This window comes from Mandrillus leucophaeus, unplaced genomic scaffold (assembly GCF_000951045.1).
Source record: "Mandrillus leucophaeus isolate KB7577 unplaced genomic scaffold, Mleu.le_1.0 Scaffold420, whole genome shotgun sequence".
Lineage (NCBI taxonomy): Eukaryota > Metazoa > Chordata > Mammalia > Primates > Cercopithecidae > Mandrillus > Mandrillus leucophaeus.
Genome location: NW_012104477.1, coordinates 1,871,794 through 1,893,525, shown reverse-complemented (window position 1 = coordinate 1,893,525; position 21,732 = coordinate 1,871,794). Strand labels below are relative to the sequence as shown.

The following is a 21,732-nucleotide window of genomic DNA, read 5'->3' as shown; positions in this document are numbered from 1 at the left end:
AAAAAAAAAAAAAAAGGAGGGGGGGAATGAAAGTGATGCTCAGAGAGATTAGCCAACTTGCCTTGGATCATGCAACTAGTGACATAAGCAGGACTCAAACCTCATCTGATACGACTCCAAAGCCCTGTGCAAGGCTGAAAACATGTCTATAAATTACTTCTGGTGAGGATCCAAGAGGCTAGTCCAGTCTCCGGGGCTGTCCAGCTACACTTTGCCAATGGTGATTAGAGTTTGGAAGGCCAAAGACTTAGCTCTCAAAGACAGTGCAAATAACCCAAAATGTGTGGGCCACTTCTGAGCAGGCCGATCCCCCATGCACGAGTCCCAGGAGAATGTTCCGATCACTCCCAGCCATCCCAAATCCTCACTGGAACATCTTACAGGTAGAGGTTTCTCAACTGTTTTGTTCATCTGTTCATCCATTCATCTGCCTATCCACCTGGCCAGCCAAACATCTATGTACCTGTTGCAGATCATAATCTCGAAAGATACAATCCTGAACACCATAATCCCGAAAGGTCAAAATCCCTAAAGTCGAAAATCACAATCCCAAAAGATTAAAATCCAGAATGTTGAAATCTTAAAAGCCAGATGTGGTAATGGAGAAGCCAAATATCATTCCTTCTTCCTGTATTCCTGCACAATGAAAGAGATCAGTAAAACTGTTCCCTCGCAAAATGATGAAAATCCAGAATGCTGAAATCCTAAAGGCCAGATGTAGTAATGGAAAAGCCAAGTATTCCTTCATCCTGTATTCCTTACAGAACAATGGAAGAGATCAGTAAAACTGTTCCCTTGCAAAATAGCTATGGTAAGTGTACAGGGCTACTTAATGGTGAAAGACAAAAGTTTAAAAGCTAATTATCACTGGTGCTGCAAAAGGGGAAGAGCGCTTAATTGCAACAGCTGAGCAAGAACCAGAGTTTCAAATGGACAGCAAATACTACACTTTTATACTACAACCATTCTCTAAATGCAAGTACAGCAAGTATTTTGAAAAACATAGAAGTGAAAATGCAAGCAAAAAATACCAGAAATCTCCCCTACCAAATTATTCAACCATGTATAACGTCTGTCCCTTCACACATAGGGCCAATTCGCTACGTTATGTGTTTCACCTTCACATCGTTCCCAATACTGGAGGTACAAATTGTATAAAGACTTTTAGAGCGCTCTAATTTGTTTTACACATCTTTTGCAAATTTGACTCCTTGAAAGTGCATTATCACACTTTGTGTGTAAGCATTGTATGTTTGTAAAACTGCTGAAACTTCCTCAAAAAATGAAGAAGTGTTCCTTTTTTATACCTCCATTTGTGAAAGATAAAACTTCTTGAGATTTCAGCTCTTTGGATAACTGCACATGAAATTTTGTAGCCCAAACCCCCATGTATCTATGCATTAACTGAACACTTATTATATGCCAGGCACTGACAGGTGAGACCTATGCAGTTCTCATTTTCAAGGAGCTTTAAGTCTGGTAAGGGTGACAATGAGAAAGCAGGTCAGCATAACTTTAGCATGAAAGACATATGAATAAGGAATGACAGTGTACTACAAACAGGGACATCTGACACGCTGAATATTCAGGAAAGGAGGAAATATCATTCATCTAGGCTAACCTGAGGATATGCTGGGGTTGCCCTGGTGCAGGTGAGAGGGCTGGTAAAGTGGGTGAGCAAAGCCCAGAGGGATCCTGGTTGCCTCATGAGAAGGACCTCTATCCTCCCACACCTCATCAGTCTATTCTCCCCTTGCTCACTTTGGTTCAGCCATGCTCTACGCTCATTTGTACATGCCATCACCTCTGCCCAGAACACTCTTCCTCAAAGTTTTGTGTATCTGACATTCTTGTATCAATCAGGCCCCATCTAGAATTCTTTCCTGACCACCCAAATAAAAGTGGCTACTCCCTTGCCCTAGTCCTACCCTAATTCATCACTCGGTCTTACTGCCTTCATGCATAGGTCTTGATACAAATTGTCTTAATGATTTCTTGTTTTCCTGTTTATGGTTTCTCTTCCTGCCCCACCCCTCCAGAATATAAGCAGCATGGCATCTTGCCTCTCTCTCTTTGAACACTACTGTATTCTTAGCATCTTTAACAGTGTTTGACCCACAGTATGTCGGATATATATATATCTCCCAGCACTTTGGGAGGCCAAAGTGGGTGGATCATCTGAGCTCAGGATATATATATATATATAAAAACTTTTTTTTTTTTTTTTGAGATGGAGTCTTGCTGTATCACCCAGGCTGGAGTGCAGTGGTGTGGTTTCAGCTCACTATAACCTCCTCCTCCCGGATTCAAGTGATTCTCCTGCCTCAGCCTCCTGAGTAGGTGGGATTACAGGCATGTGCCACCAAGCTAATTTTTGTATTTTTAGTAGAGACAGAGTTTTGCCATGTTGGCCAGGCTGGTCTCAAACCCCTGACTTCAGGTGATCTGCCTGCCTAGGCCTCCCAAAGTGCTGGGATTACAGGCATGAGACACCACACCTGGCCACCCTTAATAAATATTTATAGAATAAAAGACTAAATGGATAAATGCATGAACAAATGCACCAATTCAAGTTGCTGAAAGAAGTTCAGCATGCCACAGAGAATGGGAAATGGCAGGAGATGAACCAAAGGTCTCTGTAGGGACCAGGTCCATGCAGAGTTTCCAAAGACTAAGGAAATTGGACTTTATTCTAAAGGTGACTCTACTGTAAGTTTCTTTAGTCCCAAGACAGGACTGCAGCTACTCCAGAGAACACAGAGGTTAGGAAATTGAGAAAAAAGATGAGTTCTGTTTCTGATATGCCCTCCTGCCTGGGTGGGTCACTTGTCAGTTTCGTGAGCTGCAAATAACCTCCTTACTTAGTGCTTTAGCTTATTAGAGAGGAGAAAACATCCTTAGACAAGATAGAAAAGGGAGTATTTTGGGGGAAGTTGGTAAGACAGATTTCAAAAAGGTTGTACAGAATCAAAAACCAGAGTCCACAGCATGGCCAGTGGAAGAATATGGACGTGGGGCAGAAGATGACTGGCAGGGGTAGAGAGTAGGCCCTGCCAGTAGTGCAGGGTGTCCCTCACAGCACGTGGTGTGGGATCTCAAAAATACTGGAATTCATGTCTATCATGGAGTTCTGAAGCCTGTGTAACAAACAAGAGAACAAAAAGTCAGAGGTGCAGGCTAGGTGCGGTGGCTTACTCCTGTAATCCTAACACTTTGGGAGGCTGAGGTAGGTAGATCACTTGAGCCCAGGAGTTCCAGGCCAGCCTGGGCATCATGGTGAAACCCCATCTCTACAAAAAATACAAAAAATGAGCCAGGCACAGTGGCACATGCCTGTAGTCCTAGCTATTTGGGAGGCTGAGGTGGGAGGTTCACTTGAGCCTGGGAGGCAGAGGTTGCAGTGAGTCAAGATCATGCCACTGCACTCCAGCCTGGTGACAGAGTGAGACTTTGTCTCAAATAAAAAAGTCAGAGTCGCAGTGAGGGCTTTTAGCTCTGCTCCTGGGCCAGAAGAATAGGAAGAGGCTGGGGGAAGTGGGAGCTGAAGACAGATAGGACTTAGGGATGGGGCTGTAGGGACCCTGAACTGTTGAACAACTCACACTGCTAGGAGATGAGTACATCCCGGCAGGGGAGAGAGTGCAGTTTGTTCATAGGAGACTCATCATTGAGATCTAGGAATTAATGATGAAACTGGAAGAGGGTAAAGAGAAAATGGCTGAAAATACTGTCAAAGCAAATCCTACGGAAGTTAATATAGCTGATAGGGAGCACCTACTATGTCTCAGGCACTGGATTAAGCAAGCACTTGATACATTTAATTTAATCCTTGTAGCAAGCCTATGAATTAAGAAAAATCAAGGTTTCAAAAGCATGCATAATTTGCCCAAGATGACACTGCCAGAAAGTAGTAGAGCAGGGATCTGAACCTAGGTCTATCCGATTTCAGAGACTAAGCACTGGGAAGAGATTCTTAAGACAAAAGAAATAGATATAGTAGGAAGTGAGGGATAAATCAGCCAGCCTGGACATTGATTATTGATGCCCTCTTTACCATGTCCCAGTAAGCCATTTCTGCCCATGGTTCTCTGCCCACGGAGTCCTAACACTTCCTTGGGAACCCACACCACCTCGCTCTTAGTCCTCACGGCCTGGATACGGTTCCACCCCTGGTTCTCAGAAGTGAAGCATGTGTTTCAGGCCTCCGCTATCAGTATGATGTTGTCCCTGGCCACGGGAGATGGTTGGGGACATAAATGCAAACTAAACCTGTCTAATCAGTATGAATCTCAGAGCTTCTGGACCAGACTCTGGCTCCTTCCTACTGGATTTTAACTTTGACGACATGAGTTTGGGACCACTGCAGCTATCTTGCCACCAGGCCCTAGATGTGCCAGGGACCTCCTCATGGAGCTCAAGACTGAATTCAACACACAGGTGGGAAGAGCCCAGACTCTGAGAATATGACTTCTAGTGATGTTGTCTGAGCCTTGAACCCCATTGTTTCTAAAGCCAGATCTATCTTGAGCTTTTCAGTGACATGAACCAATAAATTCCCTCCTTTTAAAGGTAAATTTCTCTGTATTTTCTGTCATCTGCAATCAACAGTCCTAATACATACCACCACTAATAAAGGAAGCATCTGCCTGTATGAATAAAGAGAGAAGCCTCTGGGTGAGAATCACAGAGGGAGCAAATGAAATGCTACTGTTGGGGCCACCCACTTACAGAGATGGAGCTTTTCCAAGGCCAAACACCAAACTGGAAGACAGGCAAGATTTAGTCTGCCTGATGAATAATTTTAACCAACCAAATGTCTGAATATCTTATTCTGGAAAAACAGAACATTCAGTAAGTCTGTATTTGCTTGGCTGACAATTTCAGCTCTCAGAAACTTATGGAGAAATGCTATTATGTCTTTATTGGAAAAACTTGTGTTTTTTATTTTGTTTTAGTTTCTTGGGCTTGTTTTTGTTTTTGTATTTGTTTTTTCTGTTTTTCGTTTTGTTTTGTTTGAGACAAAGTCTCACTCTGTTGCCCAGGCTGGAATGCAATGGCATGATCTCGGCTCACTGAAACCTCTGCCTCCTGAGTTCAAGCGATTCTCCTGCCTCAGCCTCCTGAGTAGCTGGATTATAGGAACCTGCCACCATGCCCGGCTAATTTTTGTATTTTTAGTAGAGACGGAGTTTCACCATGTTGGCCAGGCTGGTCTTGAACTCCTGACCTCAAGTGGTCTGCCTGCCTTGGCCTCCAAAAGTGCTAGGATTACAGGCATGAGCCACTGTACTGGCCTATGTGGGTTTTTTTGTTTGTTTTGTTTTGTTTTGTTTTGTTTTTCTGAGACAGAGTCTCGCTCTGTTGCCCAGGCTGGAATGCAGTGACTCCATCTCAGCTCACTGCAAGCTCTGCCTCCCGGGTTCACGCCATTCTCCTGCCTCAGCCTCCTGAGTAGCTGGGACTACAGGTGCCCGCTACCATGCCCGGCTAATTTTTTGTATTTTTAGTAGAGACAGGGTTTCACTGCGGTAGCCAGGATGGTCTTGATCGCCTGACCTCGTGATCTGCCTGCCTCGGCCTCCCAAAGTGCTGGGATTACAGGCGTGAGCCACCAAACCCGGCCTTGTGTTTTTTATTTTTAAAGGGACAAAACCTTGGGCAAACATGATCATGAAGTTTTAAGAGTTTATTAAGAGCATAGTAAGAATACATCTCAAAGTCAGAGAAAAATTAGGGATGATACAATTGCCTGAGACTAGGGAAAGGGGAGGAGCCCTTCCAACACCAAAACCTGATGCTAAAAAATACCCAAATCTCAGCCATCTAGATTAATCCTCAAGGGTTCTAGCCAGACGTCATTTATCAATCATGTACTTTTTTCCTATAAAGTTCAATCTCATTCTCAAATTCTCTCCTACCTAGCATCCTAGTCAGCCACAATGAATTGAGCAAAGTTGGGACACAAGAAGAAACCCATTTTGCCATCTTTAGTGTAATAACACAGGGAACTCTTGGAGCTCAAATTATAAAAGGACATGTACAATAAATGGAAAGTGGGGCACAAATCCATAGTGGAATGGGTCCACATGAACAATGGCAGAAAAAGCAAAGTCTAGAAGGAGTTGTTTGTTTATTTAAAGTAAAACAAAACAGAAACAAAATTTCTATTTATTAAAATAAAGGAGGGTTTTAAAAAAACAGATGTAGGTGTCTCTGCTTAGGGAAGAAGACCCAGCATAAACAGAGAAGGCAGAATTCTCCAGCTTCTGGGTTTAATTCCACATCTTCATTAAGAAGAATGATCTTCACCAGGAAAAAGAGAACAAACCTGGTTAAAAGAGCCTGAAAGTCCATGATGGGGAGGAAGAACAGGAAGCCCTACTCTCCTGTAGTTGAGCTCCAGGCCCAGCTATCGGTGGTGCCCCAGTGACATAAGGGAATTTGGGCTTGAGAAACCTATTGGGTGATCTCTAAGGAATCAAAGGGAAGGGGGAAAAGGCCAGAATATTAGAAATTGGCACACAGCATTCTGATTTTGAAAGAAGAGGAAAAACAAATTCCATAGCCTATCATCAACCTCTGCAAGAGGCTAAGCAGCACTGCTAACCTTGGCAGATTTCAGAGCACACAGGAAAGGAGGCAGCAAGAAAAGGCAAACAACTGAGTAGAAAAATGGGCAGAGGATAGGTACAGGAAATGCACTTAATAGGAAATACACGTGGCCATTGAGCTGGGCATGGTGGCTGGTGACTGTCATCTCAGCTACTCAGGAGGCTGAGCTAGGAGGATTGCTTGAGGCAAGGAATTCAAGACCAGACAGGGCAACATAGTAAGCCTGTCTCTAAAAAATCTTTTAAAATTAGCCAGGCATCATGTGGTGGCCCACAGCTGAGGTCCCAGCTACTAGGGAGGCTGACGTGAGAGGATTGCTTGAGCCCAGGAGTTCAAGGCTGCAGTGAGCTATGATCATACCACTGCACTCGAGCAGTGAGTGATAGAGTGAGACTCCGTGTCTTTAAAAAAAAAAAAAAAAAAAGTGGAAATATAAAAGATCTTCACCGTCATGGAAATATACATTAAATTAAGATAATCAGATACTATTTATGTATCAGGCCAGTAAAATTAAAAGATAATATCAACTATTGGCAAAGATATGGGGAAATGACACACTCACTAGTGGAATACACAGCCTTTTTTTTTTTTTTTTTTTTGAAAAGAGGTGGGGTCTCATTTCATTTATTTGTTAGGTTCATTTGTTAGTTTTTTTTTTTTTTTTTGAGACAGAGTGTTGCTCTGTCGCCCAGGCTGGAGTGCGGTGGCCCGCAATCTCTGCTTACTGCAAACTCCGCCTCCCGGGTTCATGCCATTCTCCTGCCTCAGCCTCTGAGTAGCTGGGACTATAGGTGCCCACTACCACACTCTGCTAATTTTTGGTATTTTCAGTAGAGATGGGGTTTCAGTGTGTTAGCCAGGATAGTCTTGATCTCCCGACCTCGTGATCCGTCCACCTCGGCCTCCCAAAATGCTGGGATTACAGGCGTGAGCCGCCGCGCCCGGCCACACATTTTTCTTTAAAGGGCAATTTAGTGGTATTGGTTAAAATTAAAAACGTGTTATACTTTTACCCAGCAATCTGAAAGACTCACACATGCAGAGGCTTGTAGAAGGTTAATACAGAAATTTTAAATACAGGTTTTAAAACTACACTACAGTACATCTACACTGAAATACCATATGAGTAAAAATTAAAGGTGATTCATATATACTGATATTTAGTGATCTTTAAGACATCATTATTCATGCTTTCAGAAAGCACAAGAGAAACTTACATATAAGTGCATATACATATATATAAATGCATAGAAAATAGTTTAAAAGTCAATTAACCTGATTATAGAGATTACCTTCGGAAGGTGATTTGGGATATCTTTGTCTTTAGTTTTTGCATTTTTATACTGAGAATGTTTTCATTCATTATATAGTTAAATATACAATTAATATACATTTAAAAATTTGTATGTACTTAACTATATGTATACATATATATACACACACACGCACATATGTATATATACACATAGTCGGCCTTCTGTATCCAGGGTTTCATATCCATGGATTCAACCAACCACAAATTAAAAATATTTAGAGGGGAAAAAAAGGATGGTTGTGTCTGTAGTGAACACATGCAGACTTATTTTCTTGTCATTATTTCCTAAACAATACAGTATAACAACTATTTACATAGCATTTACATTGTATTAGGTATTATATGTAATCTTGCAATGTAGAAATGATTTAAAGCATGTGCAGAGGTTATATGCAAATACACTATTTTATATAAGGGACTCTGAGTATTCTGGTATCTGTGGGGTTTCCTGGCACCAGTCCTCCATGGATACCAAGGAATGACTATACACATATACTGTAAACATATATGTATATTAAAAGAATGAAGAATAAAGACCAGGAAACAGTGACTGTTGGGGACTAGCTTGTGCACTAGGAGTAAGATGTGTCAGATCTAGCCAGTTTCCTTCTCCTTCGGTGAGAAGGGAGATGCCAACCACACCGTGAGCTGAGCCCCGCAGGCTCAGGCAGAGCCTTTCAGATCATTATTATAGAAACAACAGAAAAATGCAGGCTGGATGACAATGCTAGAAAGTAGAGCCAAAATTGACTGTTACTGATTCAGGGCCCATGTGGAAGCTCCTAGGGCAGTCTTTGGTCCTGTCCTGTTCAATATCTTCATTCATTCATTCGTCTAATCTCTCACTCACTCACTCACTCAAAGACATTTGAGAGCTTACTATGTGTCAGATGTTGTGCATTGAGATATAAAGACAGGCCGGGCATGGTGACTCACGTCTGTAATCCGAGCACTTTGGAAGACTGAGGTGGGTGGATCACTTGAGGTCAGGAGTTCAAGACCAGCCTGGCCAACATGGTGAAACCCCGTCTCTACTAAATACAAAAAATTGGCTGGGCATGGTGGCGGGCACTTGTAATCCCAGCTACTCAGGAGGCTAAGGCAGGAGAATCGCTTTAACCCAGGAGGCAGAGGTTGCAGTGAGCCAAGATTGTGCCATTGCGCTCCAGCTTGGGCGACAAAAGCGAGACTCCGTCTCAAAACAAAACAAAACAAAACAAAACAAAACCAAGATATAAAGATGATCTCTGCTTTAAGCCTAGGATACTGAAAATTAGAAGGGGGAAACAAAAACAGTGTGAAAAATGCTCAGACTGAAGTGCTATGTGAGCTTCAGAGGGAAGAGCCTGACCATACCCTGGCCTCTTGATGGAGGTCACTATTTATACCTCTATTTATATTTCATGAGGTCTGTATGCTGCATGAAAGAGATCATAAAGCTAGGAAGTACCACGAATTCCGAAAACCACATATATGTGAGGTGGAAAGATTCACAAGCTAAACATACCAGTGCAATCCATTTTCAGTCACTAAAAAGTTCCACCCTTAGGTTGCAAGAGAATACGCTTCAGTTCTGAGGCCTCACTGAAAGAACACTGTCAAAGAGCAAAGTGTCAGGATAGGAAGGAATGGGCCCAATGTGAGATGAAGGCCAGATAAAGGTATACCCAGACTTTTTCAGGGCCACTCTGATCTCTCTCTCTGAGCCCTTGACTTCACTCATATTCCTCTTGTTTTCTCTCAGGGAATCACCTACAGCCAACAGACTCAGGAATTTCAAGATCTCTGATTATATGCTTGGTTGAACTATTTCAGAGAGAGAGCAACTGGAAGATGACTCCCAGGTCAGATCCCAGCAACATGGCAGTTAGTCTATAGCAGATTTTCAGTTTGCAAGACCTTTCTTGATTGTCCTCTCCCCACCTGGTGCCCCAAGGTTGTCCCTTCATACATAAGAGAAGAAAAACCGAGAAGCACACACATGCCAGTTTCCATGGCTGTGGATCCCAGGCAGTCATTTCACCCTTCCAGGCCTTAGTGTTTTTGTTTAATGAAGAAAGTTTATAAAGAGAGGGTAATGCTTACTACAAGTGAGCAAATGGAATCTCAGGCACCCAAGAGGACCTATCTGGGTCCCAATCCTAGTGTAGGAGGTGCTGTGGCAGGGACTCTCCATCAGGACTAACCTCTTCAGTGATGATCGAGACAGCACCTGTGCAGCCTGGTTCATGGCCCTGACCCAAGCGTTCATGTCCTCCTGGGTGTCGGCACTGAAGTAGTAGGTCCTCATGCCCGACTGCTCGGCCTGAGAGCCCGCCATGGAGCTGTTATAGATGAGCGCTCGCATCCCTGTGTGCACAGCCTGTAGCATGAAGACAGAAATGCAGGTCAGAGGGAGGTTATCACGCATTTCCTTTATAGGAGCAGAAGCAAGGAGGCACTATGGCCCTTCCAGACTAAAAGTCCAAGCACCACCCAACTTGTTTCCACTCCTAGAAAACGTCATAGGCTAGATTTCTCTTTCTTAGTGCAGCCAGGCCATGACAGCTGTCTGCTCCCCACAGTAAAAGCCCTGTAGCTGTAACTGTTTCCTACTTATCTTACTCCTGCTTTGGGGGTTGGGAGTGTGCACAAAGTCAAGGCTTATGTGAGAAACAGGCTTTTCAGAAAACCCTCATTTCATAGAGGCAGACTCTTGGGAATCCCTGTTTTGTTTTTGCTGAAGCCTGCGATTCCTGCTTTGGCTATAATCAGACAAGAATTGACTCAAAACTGGCTGCAACAGCAGGTGGCTTGATGTGGATGTTCACTGTGCTTCACTGCTTAGGCATGAAGTGTGATGTGTGCTCCTGAAAGAAGCTGCTATTCTGTCTCTCGAAAAGAGGCACTACAGGATGTGAGGGCAATCTGGCTGTGACATCTGTCACCCCATTGATCACCAGGATTGATGTGGCTAATCCAGCTGGCTAAGCGGGTATCCCCTTCCTCCCTCACTGCTCCATATGCGTCCCTCCTGAAGCTGCACACTCAGTCGAAGAGGAAGACCATCCACGACAGAGGAGGACTGGTCTTCAGTCAAGGGTATACAAGTAGCTGCAGTCCCCTGCTAGAACCTCCAAACAAGCTCTCAAAAGAGAGGCATTACAGAGGTGGACAGAGATGACCAACAGTTAACTAAATATTCTTGCAAACCTACACTGTCCTTCTGCCTCAAGGTGCTTTCACATGTATCCTTGCAAAAAAAAAAAAAAAAAAAAAAAATCTCGAAAATAGGTACTCAGAATGACCACTGAAAAATGGGAAGATTTGCAAATCAGAGACAATACCAGTTTTTCCCCCTGTGCTCTGATAAACCAGAGAGCCATCTTTTAAGTTTGCAAGGAACAATCTCACCAAATCTACATAAGAAGATGATGTGAAAAGAGGAAGATTTCCTGAGTACCTACTGTGTGTGTCCTAGGTACTTCCACAATTTAATATCATTGTAACTCTTAACAGCCTTGAGAGGTGAAGACAGAATCTCTGTTTTACAGATGTAGCAAATGAACCTCTGAGATGTTAAGTAACTTTCCCAGATTTCCACACCTGGTAACAGATTCTTCACAGCACTTACCATTACCTGATGCTATTTATTTTACACACTTATTACCTGCTTATCATCTGTCTCCTTCCTCTATAAATATAAGCTACATGAGAGTAGAAACTTTGCTATTTTGTTCACTACTATATCCCCTGGAACAGTGCCTGACACATAGCAGATGCTCAATAAACATCTGTTGAAAGAACGAAGCGTTAGAACCCAGGTCTGACTCCAAGTCCAGGCTTCTCTGTATATTGCTCCCAGGTACTATCCAGAAGTGAGGGTGATTACACAGATAACTGGTTCGACACTCTGAATCCAGCATGAAAGGCAGACCCCATGCAAGGACCGGGCAGAGAAAACAAAATGAGAACAAATGAAAAACTGGACAATGACATGCTTCTGGAATCACTAATGGTCATAGATGAAAACCTCTCAAATGAACCTTCAGCATTTACTTCTCCTCCCTGCCCTCTTAAAATCCAGATCTAAAATGCATAGTAAATATGGGCCTGCTTCTGACATTTACATATCTGAGTCCATCCAGCTCAGTGCCAAGGGAGTCTAGGCAAACTTGGCCTGCAGCCAAGGATCCCTATAGTGGCTGAAGCAAACCTGATATCCTTCCTTTGCATGTATAAGGTATTCACTATCACAGGAAGGATTCCTTCTATTTTAAGCAAGGTGGAAATATGCCAATAAGAACAGAATAAGGCAGGGCGCAGTGGCTCACACCTGTAATCCCAGCACTTTGGGAAGCCAAGGCAGGTAGATTACCTGAAGTCAGGAGTTCAAGACCAGCCTGGGCAACATGTTGAAACCTCGTCTCTATTAAAAATGAAAAAAAAATTCCTGGGCATGGTGGCGCATGCCTGTAATCTCACCTACTCGGGAGGCTGAGGCATGAAAATTGCTTGGACCCAGGAGGTGGAGGTTGCAGTGAGTTGAGATTGAGCCATTGCACTCCAGCCTGGGTGACAGAGTGAGACTCTGTCTCAAAGGAAAAAAAAAAAAAGAACAGAATAAGAAGGAACCTGTGCATGTCTTACTGAAAATCAGCAAAAATTCTTGGAAAATATCCCTTGGATAATGATCCCACAAGATCTCTGACACACTCTCCCAGCCTTTTGTGCCCACCTATAGAGGATTCTGGGACAGGTGCCTATCCCAATACACACAAGCATGGGGAGCCCTCTAAGGTACAATAAAGACAGTAGATCCCTGCTGTACAAAAATTCACAGAGCCAGCCTTGTCCAGGAAATCAACATGGGACATGCCTCAAACATGCAGACATGGGTTTGCATGTCTATTTGCAAATGAGCCTTGAGAGTTACATCCACCATTATGAAGGAGTTACACATGATTGCAAATATAACCCTGGTCACTAATAAATGAGCAGGTGCTGTGCCCAGCTGCTGTTGACTCTGAAGAGCAGATTCCAACTGCATTCTGCCTGTGTGAGGGCATATACGATGGATTAACTGTGAAGGCAAGAAGTACAGAGAGTTTCCTTTTAATCTGGCCAAGTGACCCCAGTCCAAAATGTCCTGAGCCTAGGACCCAGATGATGTGAATCTTCTCACTCCTGCCCTAGTGTCAACTCAGAGATGGTACAGTTTTCTCTGCTCCTTGCTTTCCAGTTAACATAATCCTATGAAGCAACTTTGCATAACTGAATAGAAAACAAGCTATGCCTAAAGGAAATCAGGATGTGAGTGAAGAATTTACTTCAAAGACATGACACCCATAGGATATGGTTGCTCTCCTGGCTCTTGGACCTCAGTTCTAGACACAGCACTGGTGAAGGAGCCAGAATCCTCATGGTTCAAGCCTCCAACATCAGCCTTTAGAATAGAGAAACCTCAGTGGAAAATACAGGAGCACCCAGGGCCCATCAACTGGCTGGTTCATTCTGGAACTTGTTCAACAATAATGAATCATTTATTGAGTATTTACTATGTGAAAGGCACCCTACCAAAGTTGGAGGGACAGCATTAAACAAGGTCATGATAGTTTATAGCCACATAGAAGAGAAATACTATGGATAAGTAACTACAGCTGTAGTAAGTGTCATCAAGGTCAGGATGCTGTGAGGAAGATAACAGGGGAGCCCAGCTTGATCCCTGAGGAACTGACATTGCAGCTGCCTTCTACATAGCAGGTAGCCATTTAAGTAATAGCAGGGAGGAGCTAGGTAGCACCCCATGAAGGACACGTGCGCACAGTGTGTTCATCTTCAATGATGAGGCCAGCATGACTGGCGCAGAGGAATGGAGGAAAAACCGCATAAAGGGATGCTGCCGAAGTTGGCAGGGCCAGACCACCAGGGCCTTGCAGATCATGTAGGGTTTTGTCTTCATGAAAGAGCAATGAGAAACTATTAAAGGGTGTTTTGTCTTGTTTTGCTTTGTTTTGAGACAAGGTCTTGCTCTGTTGTCCAGGCTGGAGTGCAGTGGCACTATCTTGGCTCACTGCAACCTTCTCCTCCCTGGTTCAAGCAATCCTCCCACCCCAGGCTCCTGAGTATCCTGGACTACAGGAGCACACCACCATGCCCGACTAATTTTTGTATTTTATGTAGAGATGGGGTTTTGCCATGTTGCCCTGGCTGGTCTCAAACTCCTGGGCTCAAGTGATCCACCCACCTTGACTTCCCAAAGTGCTGAGCCACTGCACCCAGCCTTATTAAAGGGTTTAAACCGGGGAATGATGTGATCAGATTTTGTTTGGAAAGACCACTCTCGCTGCAGTACAGAGAAGAGGTGCGAATCAGCAGAAACAGGTGAGGGGGGATAGGTCAGGAGGCTACTACAGGAGCACAGGTGAGAGATGGTGGTGGAGGCAGAAAAGGGGAGGAGCAGACAGGGTCTGGAGAGAACTTGCAGGTAATATCTGCAGGCCTTGGTAATGGACTGGATATGGGAGGAGAGGGAACACCAGGTATAAAGGATAAGAGTCTCGAGTTTACAACTTGCAGAGGCAGTGGTGACCATTTATTGAGATTAAGAAAAGGGGCCGGGTGCAGTGGCTCATGCCTGTAATCGTAGCACTTTTGGAGGCTGAGGCAGGTGGATCACCTGAGCTCAGGACCAGCCTGGCCAACATGGTAAAACCCAGTCTCTACCAAAAATACAAAAATTAGCCTGGCGTGGTAGTGGGCACCTGTAGCCCCAGCTACTCAAGAGGCTGAGGCAGGAGAATCTCTTGAACCTGGGAGGCAGAGGTTGCAGTGAGTGGAGATCACGCTACTACACTCCAGCCTGGGTGACGGAGCGAGACTCCGTCGAGGGGAGGGGAGGGGAGGGGAGGGGAGGGGAGAAGAGAAAATGAGATTCTCATGTCCAACCTTTAGGCTGACTACAAGCAGTACAGTGAACAGGGTAAGAACTTGGGCTCTTGGAATCAGCCTGAGGTCCAAGATGGACTCTGCCTCTTGCCCACTGGGTAACCCTGGGTAAATTATTCAACTTCCTCATGCTTTTGTTTCCTCATGCTTAAAATGGGACTATGGGTAAAAGTAGCATTTACCTTATAAGGCCACGTGAAGATGAAATGAGACATACACTGCTTAGAGCACAGCCTGGCATTTGTAAGGCTCAAAAGATGTCAGCTGATGTTACTGAAGGAGCAGTCACTTGAGCAACCTAGGGAGGTTGGCTGAAACAGCATTCTGGAAACTTTAAGACTCTTCTTCCTCCCTCCCCATCACAAATTTATAGGGAACTAAATACAAAACACAAGTAAGCCTGACCCCACCATATCTTGGGAAGTACAAGCACTGTCATTGGCCACAATTCCAATTACACATGAACACTCCCTGTGGTCTCTGTCTACAGAATGGGACTAGCAGAACTAGCTGATGAACCAGTTTTCCCGGTGAAAGGTCTGGGTGGGTGAGTCAACCATTTACAGTGCAGTGAGACAAAGCTGTGGAAGTAGAGAAGAAGGATATTTAACCTGTCCAGAGGGCTCAGAGAAGGCTTCCCAGACAAGGTGACCTTGAGCAGAGAACTGAAGGACAAGTAAGAGGTGGGAAAGGGCATTCCAGGCTATGGCTGAAGTTTAAGTAAAGGCCTATAGGCAAGAAAGGTCCTGGGGCCTTAGGCAATTGTATATGGCTAGAGGAAAGACATAAGGTAGGAGTGGCTAAAAATGTGGCTGCAGATATAAGCTGGGGCCTCATGAATCACAATTGGCTTAATCAGCTGGGCACAGTGGCTCACGCTTGTAATCTCAGCACTTTGGGAGGCCAAGGCCAGTGGATCACCTGAGGTCAGGAGTTCGAGACCAGTCTGGCCAACATGGTGAAACCCCATCTCTACTAAAAATACAAAAAAAAAAAAAAAAAAATTAGCTGGGCACAGTGGCAGGTGCCTGTAATCCCAGCTACTCAGAAGGCTAAGGCAGGAGAATCGCCTGAACCTGGGAGGCGGAGGTTGCAGTGAGCCAAGATTGTGCCATTGTACTCCAAAAAAAAAAAAAAAAAAATGATTGGCTTTATCCTGAAAGCAATGGGGAACCACTGAAGGGCTTACAGTGGGAATACAACTGGAACAAGGGTGCAACTTAGGAATAGCATAAAGGATGAACTGTAGGCTGCAGAGGAGTTCCAAGGCTGAATCAACGACAGCTAATGCTTACAGAGCACTTACTATACACTAGGTCCTGCTCCATAGTGTGCTCCCCAGGGGAGGGACGGTAGTGGCCAAGACAGAATAGTGGCAGCAAAAGTGGAGAGGAGGAGATGAATTTGATAGATATACAAAGAACAAAATTGAAAGGAGAGAGAAAAAAGGCAGCTCTTTCTTGGTGTCTTCTCATTCTATAATAATACACATGCTGATGCAAACTTGAGAATATAACCTCTAAAAAAGCAAGGATTTTGTCCTATTCATTGCTGTATCTACCATTTATTATACTACCCAATAGACAATCAGAGCGTGCAACAGAAGTTTATAAAATGGAACTACATAAGTGAAAAACTATGCCTCTTGGCATGTCTTCAGAATCTAGAGCAGGGACCTGAACATTTTTTATGGCATGGACACTTTCAACAGTTTGATAACTACTATGAACCTTTTCCAGACTGTTAAGCATGCAAAATAAGGGAAATCTATTATACTGAAATATAGTTCTTAAAATATTTTTTAAATGTGTGGTCTAGTGATGCAGGTGTTTGTTTATTAACGTACTGCATAATGAATCTGGTGGCAGATGTAATAATTATTGTGATTTTAAAATGGTGATGAGCATAAATGATATTTGAAGATACCTGCAACAGCTGTAATGTGTTATGAAGATATCTATAGTTTCTATTGGTGACCAAGTCACAGGTACTGCTGATACACATTGTGACCTGCTTTCTTAATTGAAAAAAATGTTACCTTTCAGCTAAAGGTTAAAAAGTAGGCCAGGTACAGTGGATACTCTGAATTATCTCCGACAAGGTACCCTAGCACCAGTCTGAGAACTTCAGCTCTATATACAGAGAAGGACCAACATCAAAGGCAGGTATCAAGACCAGGCACAAAACACTGTGTATTCCTTGGTTTGCCCAAGAATATGGACCCTGAGCGGCAGGCCCCCAGGGCCTACCCTCTGGCCCCTAAAAGAAGGATGCTGCAACCCAAATGAAAAGATAACTCTTTCAGACTCACGAAATCATTGCCCTTTCTGGAGAACCATCTAAACACCACCAGATCTGTCCGTAGTAGCTTTTCTCTGCTCTCAGATCCTGAGGACCTCAAAGACCTCTCCCAAACACATGATGCCTTCTGTCTCTCAGACAAAAGATTTAGGGAACATTCTCAGTAAAGTCTTTCTAAGAAAAATGTTAAGAAAAGAAAAGAAATCTAAGACAGATTAAAGATGTTTGCCTAGAATCTACTTTCACACCTCCAATGAAGTGTTAAGATAAAAAATATATATATAGTTATGATATGTTACTTTAAGGATATGCCAAATGTTGTTCCCAAAACATCATATGCAACATCACTATCCCAATTGTTTGCCCAACTGGGCAGTGCTCAACTCTAGAAAGGAGGGTTTTCTAAGGAAGATTTTTCAGGCTGTAAAGGATGAATCTGAAAGCCACTGAACAAAATGTTTTCAGAGCCAGGAATAAGTTTCTAAAATGATACAATAAATGTCAATTCAAACCACCTTCTACCTCCTGTGATGTCTGTGCAGCAAGTGATCAAGATAAGACATGGAAGAAAAGCTAGGAAGAAGAGAAAATAATACAAAGTGGGAGCCCTATAAGAAAACTGAAAGAGAATAGAATTCAAGGCCAAGTCTGCCTCTGTCATCTTCCAGCTTTGTGACTTTGGGCAAGTTTCTTAAGCTCTCATATCCTTCCCTCACCATGAGCATTAAATGAGGTCACATGTATAAAAGTACTTCCCAAATCATGTTTTAAAGATATAAGGCAACAGTATTCCACACATGAACGTGACACAGAGCAGTATCCCAGGATCACCAATCCTAGCAATTCTGGAGTGACACTCAGTAGCATCACTCGAGGGAAAGAGAAGAACAACTCAAACCTGTTGATGAGTAAAGCCACAGCATCAGCTCAGTTCTGTGCCTCCTTAGGAAGGAAAAGTAGAAGGAAGATGAGACTGACTTTCCAACCACCAGCACCACCATGGCTCCAGATCAAGATGTTGATGGAGACTCTGACTTTGCAAGCCCCTCACAGATGAAGGACCAGCTGCAGACCAACACTTTCCTTTAACCCTTCCAGACAATGACAGGCATCTTACCTTGAACTTTCCCATGATCCTTTATCTACAGTTGGAAAGCATGACTTCTGTTCAATCTTTTTTACTACCCACTGTCTAGTATTCATCTTGTGCCCCCAACATGGAAATGGCCAAGCAACAAGTATAGTGGGAGCAGGAGCCCCTACTCCAGCTTGAAGTGTATGACACTGCCTCATATCTTAAGCAGCCAAGAGAGGGCTGTGCCCTGTGGCAACTGGCACCAAGGGCTGCTTGCTTCAGTGCTCTCTAGGATGTCCACTCTGCCTAGGACACCAACTGCCAGTAAAGCAGATCTTCAATCCACCCCACCCTTACCTTCCCTGGGGGACCCAAGATCTTAACACCTGCAGTGAAGGAAATCCATGGAGGTCACCAACAGAGAAGACCTCAGGACTCCCTATGTTTGAGCCTAAACACACCTTCCAAGAGCCTCCACACCTGACAGGTGCTACAGGGCGAAACTGCCATTAATTATCATGGCCTCACTCAGCCCAAATGGTACAGACACAGAACAAGTAGGAAAGGGGTTTTACTGGTAAAGGGATCTGCCTGGAAATCTTCTATGATCCAGAAGATAAACCAAATTTCATTCTAATTGCTTTTCAACAAGATAAACAAAGTGGACAAAGCTGACAGCCTCTTCAACACACAGGCCTCTAACCGTCAATGTGAGTTTTCATAATATAATGGATACAAACCCATTATGAGGGGTCACCAGTTGCAAGAAATGGCTGGATGCTAGGCTGGCTGAGTACGGTGATAAGATAGCTCAAGAAGGGCTTCGATAGGTAACCACAAGACTGGCAGTGACAGGAAGGAGTGGTCTGAATACTTGAACATGGCTTGGCGACTTCAAAACTTAGAGTCAAATGACAGTACTGGTCATGTGATATTATTCTTGTTTAAATAACTTACAACTTTGTTAACCTGAATCTGACACTCTCTAGCTTCTTAGCTTCTTCCCCCTCCTGACAAAAGCAACTGCTTTTGTGAAAGCATTTTGAGAACACAGTTTCTTTAGACAGAATGGCTGCATTAGAGGTGTAGGGGCAGTACCTTAAAGGAGTATTTGCGGCTTATGCGATCCTCAGGGGCCACAGGCGAGATCACGTAGCTGGGCAAGGGGATGCTCCCGAGGACCGCTTCTTCTCGGCTATCTTTGAATGGAAAAACGCATCAGAACAACCTTCTGGGCAGCTTCCCTGGGCTCATCCGTTCCACTGCTTCCAGAACTTCAGCCAAGTTGTTTCCTCCCCTTGTAATGTCCATCCTCCCCTGACCCACACACAGGCAAAGCTCTATCCATTCTTTTTTTTTTTTTTTGAGATGGAGTCTCGCTCTTGTTGCCCAAGCTGGAGTGCAAGGGCACGATTTCAGTTCACTGCAACCTCTGCCTCCTGGGTTCAAGTGATTCTCCTGCCTCAGCCTCCCAAGTAGCTGGGATTACAGGCGCCCCCCACCATGCCCGTCTAATTTTTGTATTTTTAGTGGAGACAGGGTTTCACCATGTTGGCCAGGCTGGTCTCGAAGGCCTGACCTCAGGTGATCCACCTGCTTGGCCTCCCAAAGTGCTGAGATTACAGGCATGAGCCATAGCGCCCAGCCAGCCCTACCCATTCTTAAAAGCCTATCTCCTCTCTTTTTTCTAAGAAGCCTCCTCAGATTCTCCCATGATGGAATTCACTTCTCAGTCCCCCTGAACTGCTTTGAAAGCACCAATAGCAGTCTAGCCTCATCTTAAAAGTAAGCTCTTTCTCCGCATTTTGAGACCTCCCTCTTAACAACACGTAGTCCCTAACTTTATGTTCTGGGGCTCCACAGAAGCTCAGATGGCCAATTCAATTCACCAGTTGCCCATCCAACGTCCAATAAATCCAGATGACAGGTTACAAAATACAATCAATGATCCACACTTCTCATTTCTCCAGAGTACCTCAAAGGTGGACCTATGTCCCAAATGGGACAGAAACAGAAATGACTCTGAATCTTGAGACCCTTAGTAGCAGGCAAACTGGATTCTATTTACTTTAACCCAACAGACTGAACTTCCTGTGTCAGGACTGGTAAAACCGAAGTCACCAACCATCCACATATGTAAAACTAAACACTTTGGCAGGGTAATAAGCTACTTGTTAGCTCACCTTTATAGTAAAATAAGCAGTAATCAGCAAGCACAAACCACCTCCTTTTCCACAGTCTCATCCCAGAACTGTCCTGCAAAGCAAAGAAAACTAGTCAGGGTCATATCTGGGCATACTGTTGTCCCTTTCCAAGAATGCACAACCTGATTCCAGAACCAAATATTTGCCCATATTCACTCTTTCTTTTAATAAATAAAAACCATTTTATTGAATAACCATTCTTTGAATAGGACATTAGAACTTAGATTAAATAATGGTTTATCCTAAGGAAGCAGGGTTTTTATTTTTGTCTCCTAGAAACAAATTAATGTATAATATTATAAGCCATTTTCTTCTAGAAAGTAAATTAAGAAAGGAATCAGTTCTTAACAAAAAGGTTTTTGTTTGTTTATTATTTAGGTGGCTACGCTATCAAATACCTCCATTTGTGCTGACTGGAAAACTGAATTTACATTGAACTATTAAAAAGAGTCTAAGTTACCTAATGAATTAAGTGAGGCAAAGTTCTCATTAGACTATGCTCAGTTCTGTGCCATATAGGATGTATTCTGCTGTTGTGTTTTCCTTCCATTCAATATAAAAGGATTTGGATTCTCTTTGCTATCAAATTGTCTCATAAGAAAAATCTGTCTTTACTCATCTGAAATGTAAATGTTTGTATTTATCAGTAGTGTTTTAAATTATTGTGAATATTTTTTAAAAACATGGCAAAGGCAGAAAAACAGAATGTTTTAGGGTGAGTGTTCTCTCAAACCTAGGAAAACCTCAGAGCATCTTTTAGTTTTAGAGATGGCTGTTCACATCTGTAATCCCAGTGTTTTGAGAGGCTGAGGCAGGAAGATCGCCTGAGGCTAGGAATTCAAGACCAGCCTGGGCAACATAGTGATACCCCATCTGTAAAAAAATTTTTTTTAATTAAAAAAATAGAGATGGCTGTTAAATTGTCTTCCTTCTGCAGAAGTTTTTGACAAGCTTGAAAAAAATCTAACAATTTCCAAACTGAAATACAACATGAGGATTGTTCCTCCTCTACTTACTAAAATGCTAAAAGCAAATTTAACTTGATGATTTCAACTGTTTATCAGTTTTATCTTCTGCAAATCAAGAGATGATTTCTAAGGTATTGGCACATGATATTTGCTTTGTCTGGAGACCTCTTATCTATGCTTCCATGCCTGGTTCAAATATCACTTCCTCCAGGAAGCCTTTCTGGACAATGCCCAGTATAGCCACTGTCTGTTGTGTGTCCACAGCACACAGATCCCTTTGGTTACAGTACAGCCAAAGGGCCTGGGCTAGGTGTTGGGAATTATTTACAA

The 21,732-nt window shown here is 43.4% G+C and overlaps 1 protein-coding gene across 1 annotated transcript in view; it reads right to left on the bottom strand.

The window, feature by feature from the left end:
- PLEKHA7 (pleckstrin homology domain containing, family A member 7) overlaps positions 1-21,732 on the bottom strand; it is a 148,587-nt gene that overhangs the window by 59,388 nt on the left and 67,467 nt on the right. Inside the window, exons 5-7 of the mRNA XM_011992955.1 lie at positions 20,414-20,486; positions 19,329-19,429; positions 10,114-10,289 (exon numbers count right to left, since the gene is read on the bottom strand). Coding sequence (XP_011848345.1) covers positions 10,114-10,289; positions 19,329-19,429; positions 20,414-20,486 — 350 coding nt within the window. The remainder of the gene's footprint in view (positions 1-10,113; positions 10,290-19,328; positions 19,430-20,413; positions 20,487-21,732) is intronic.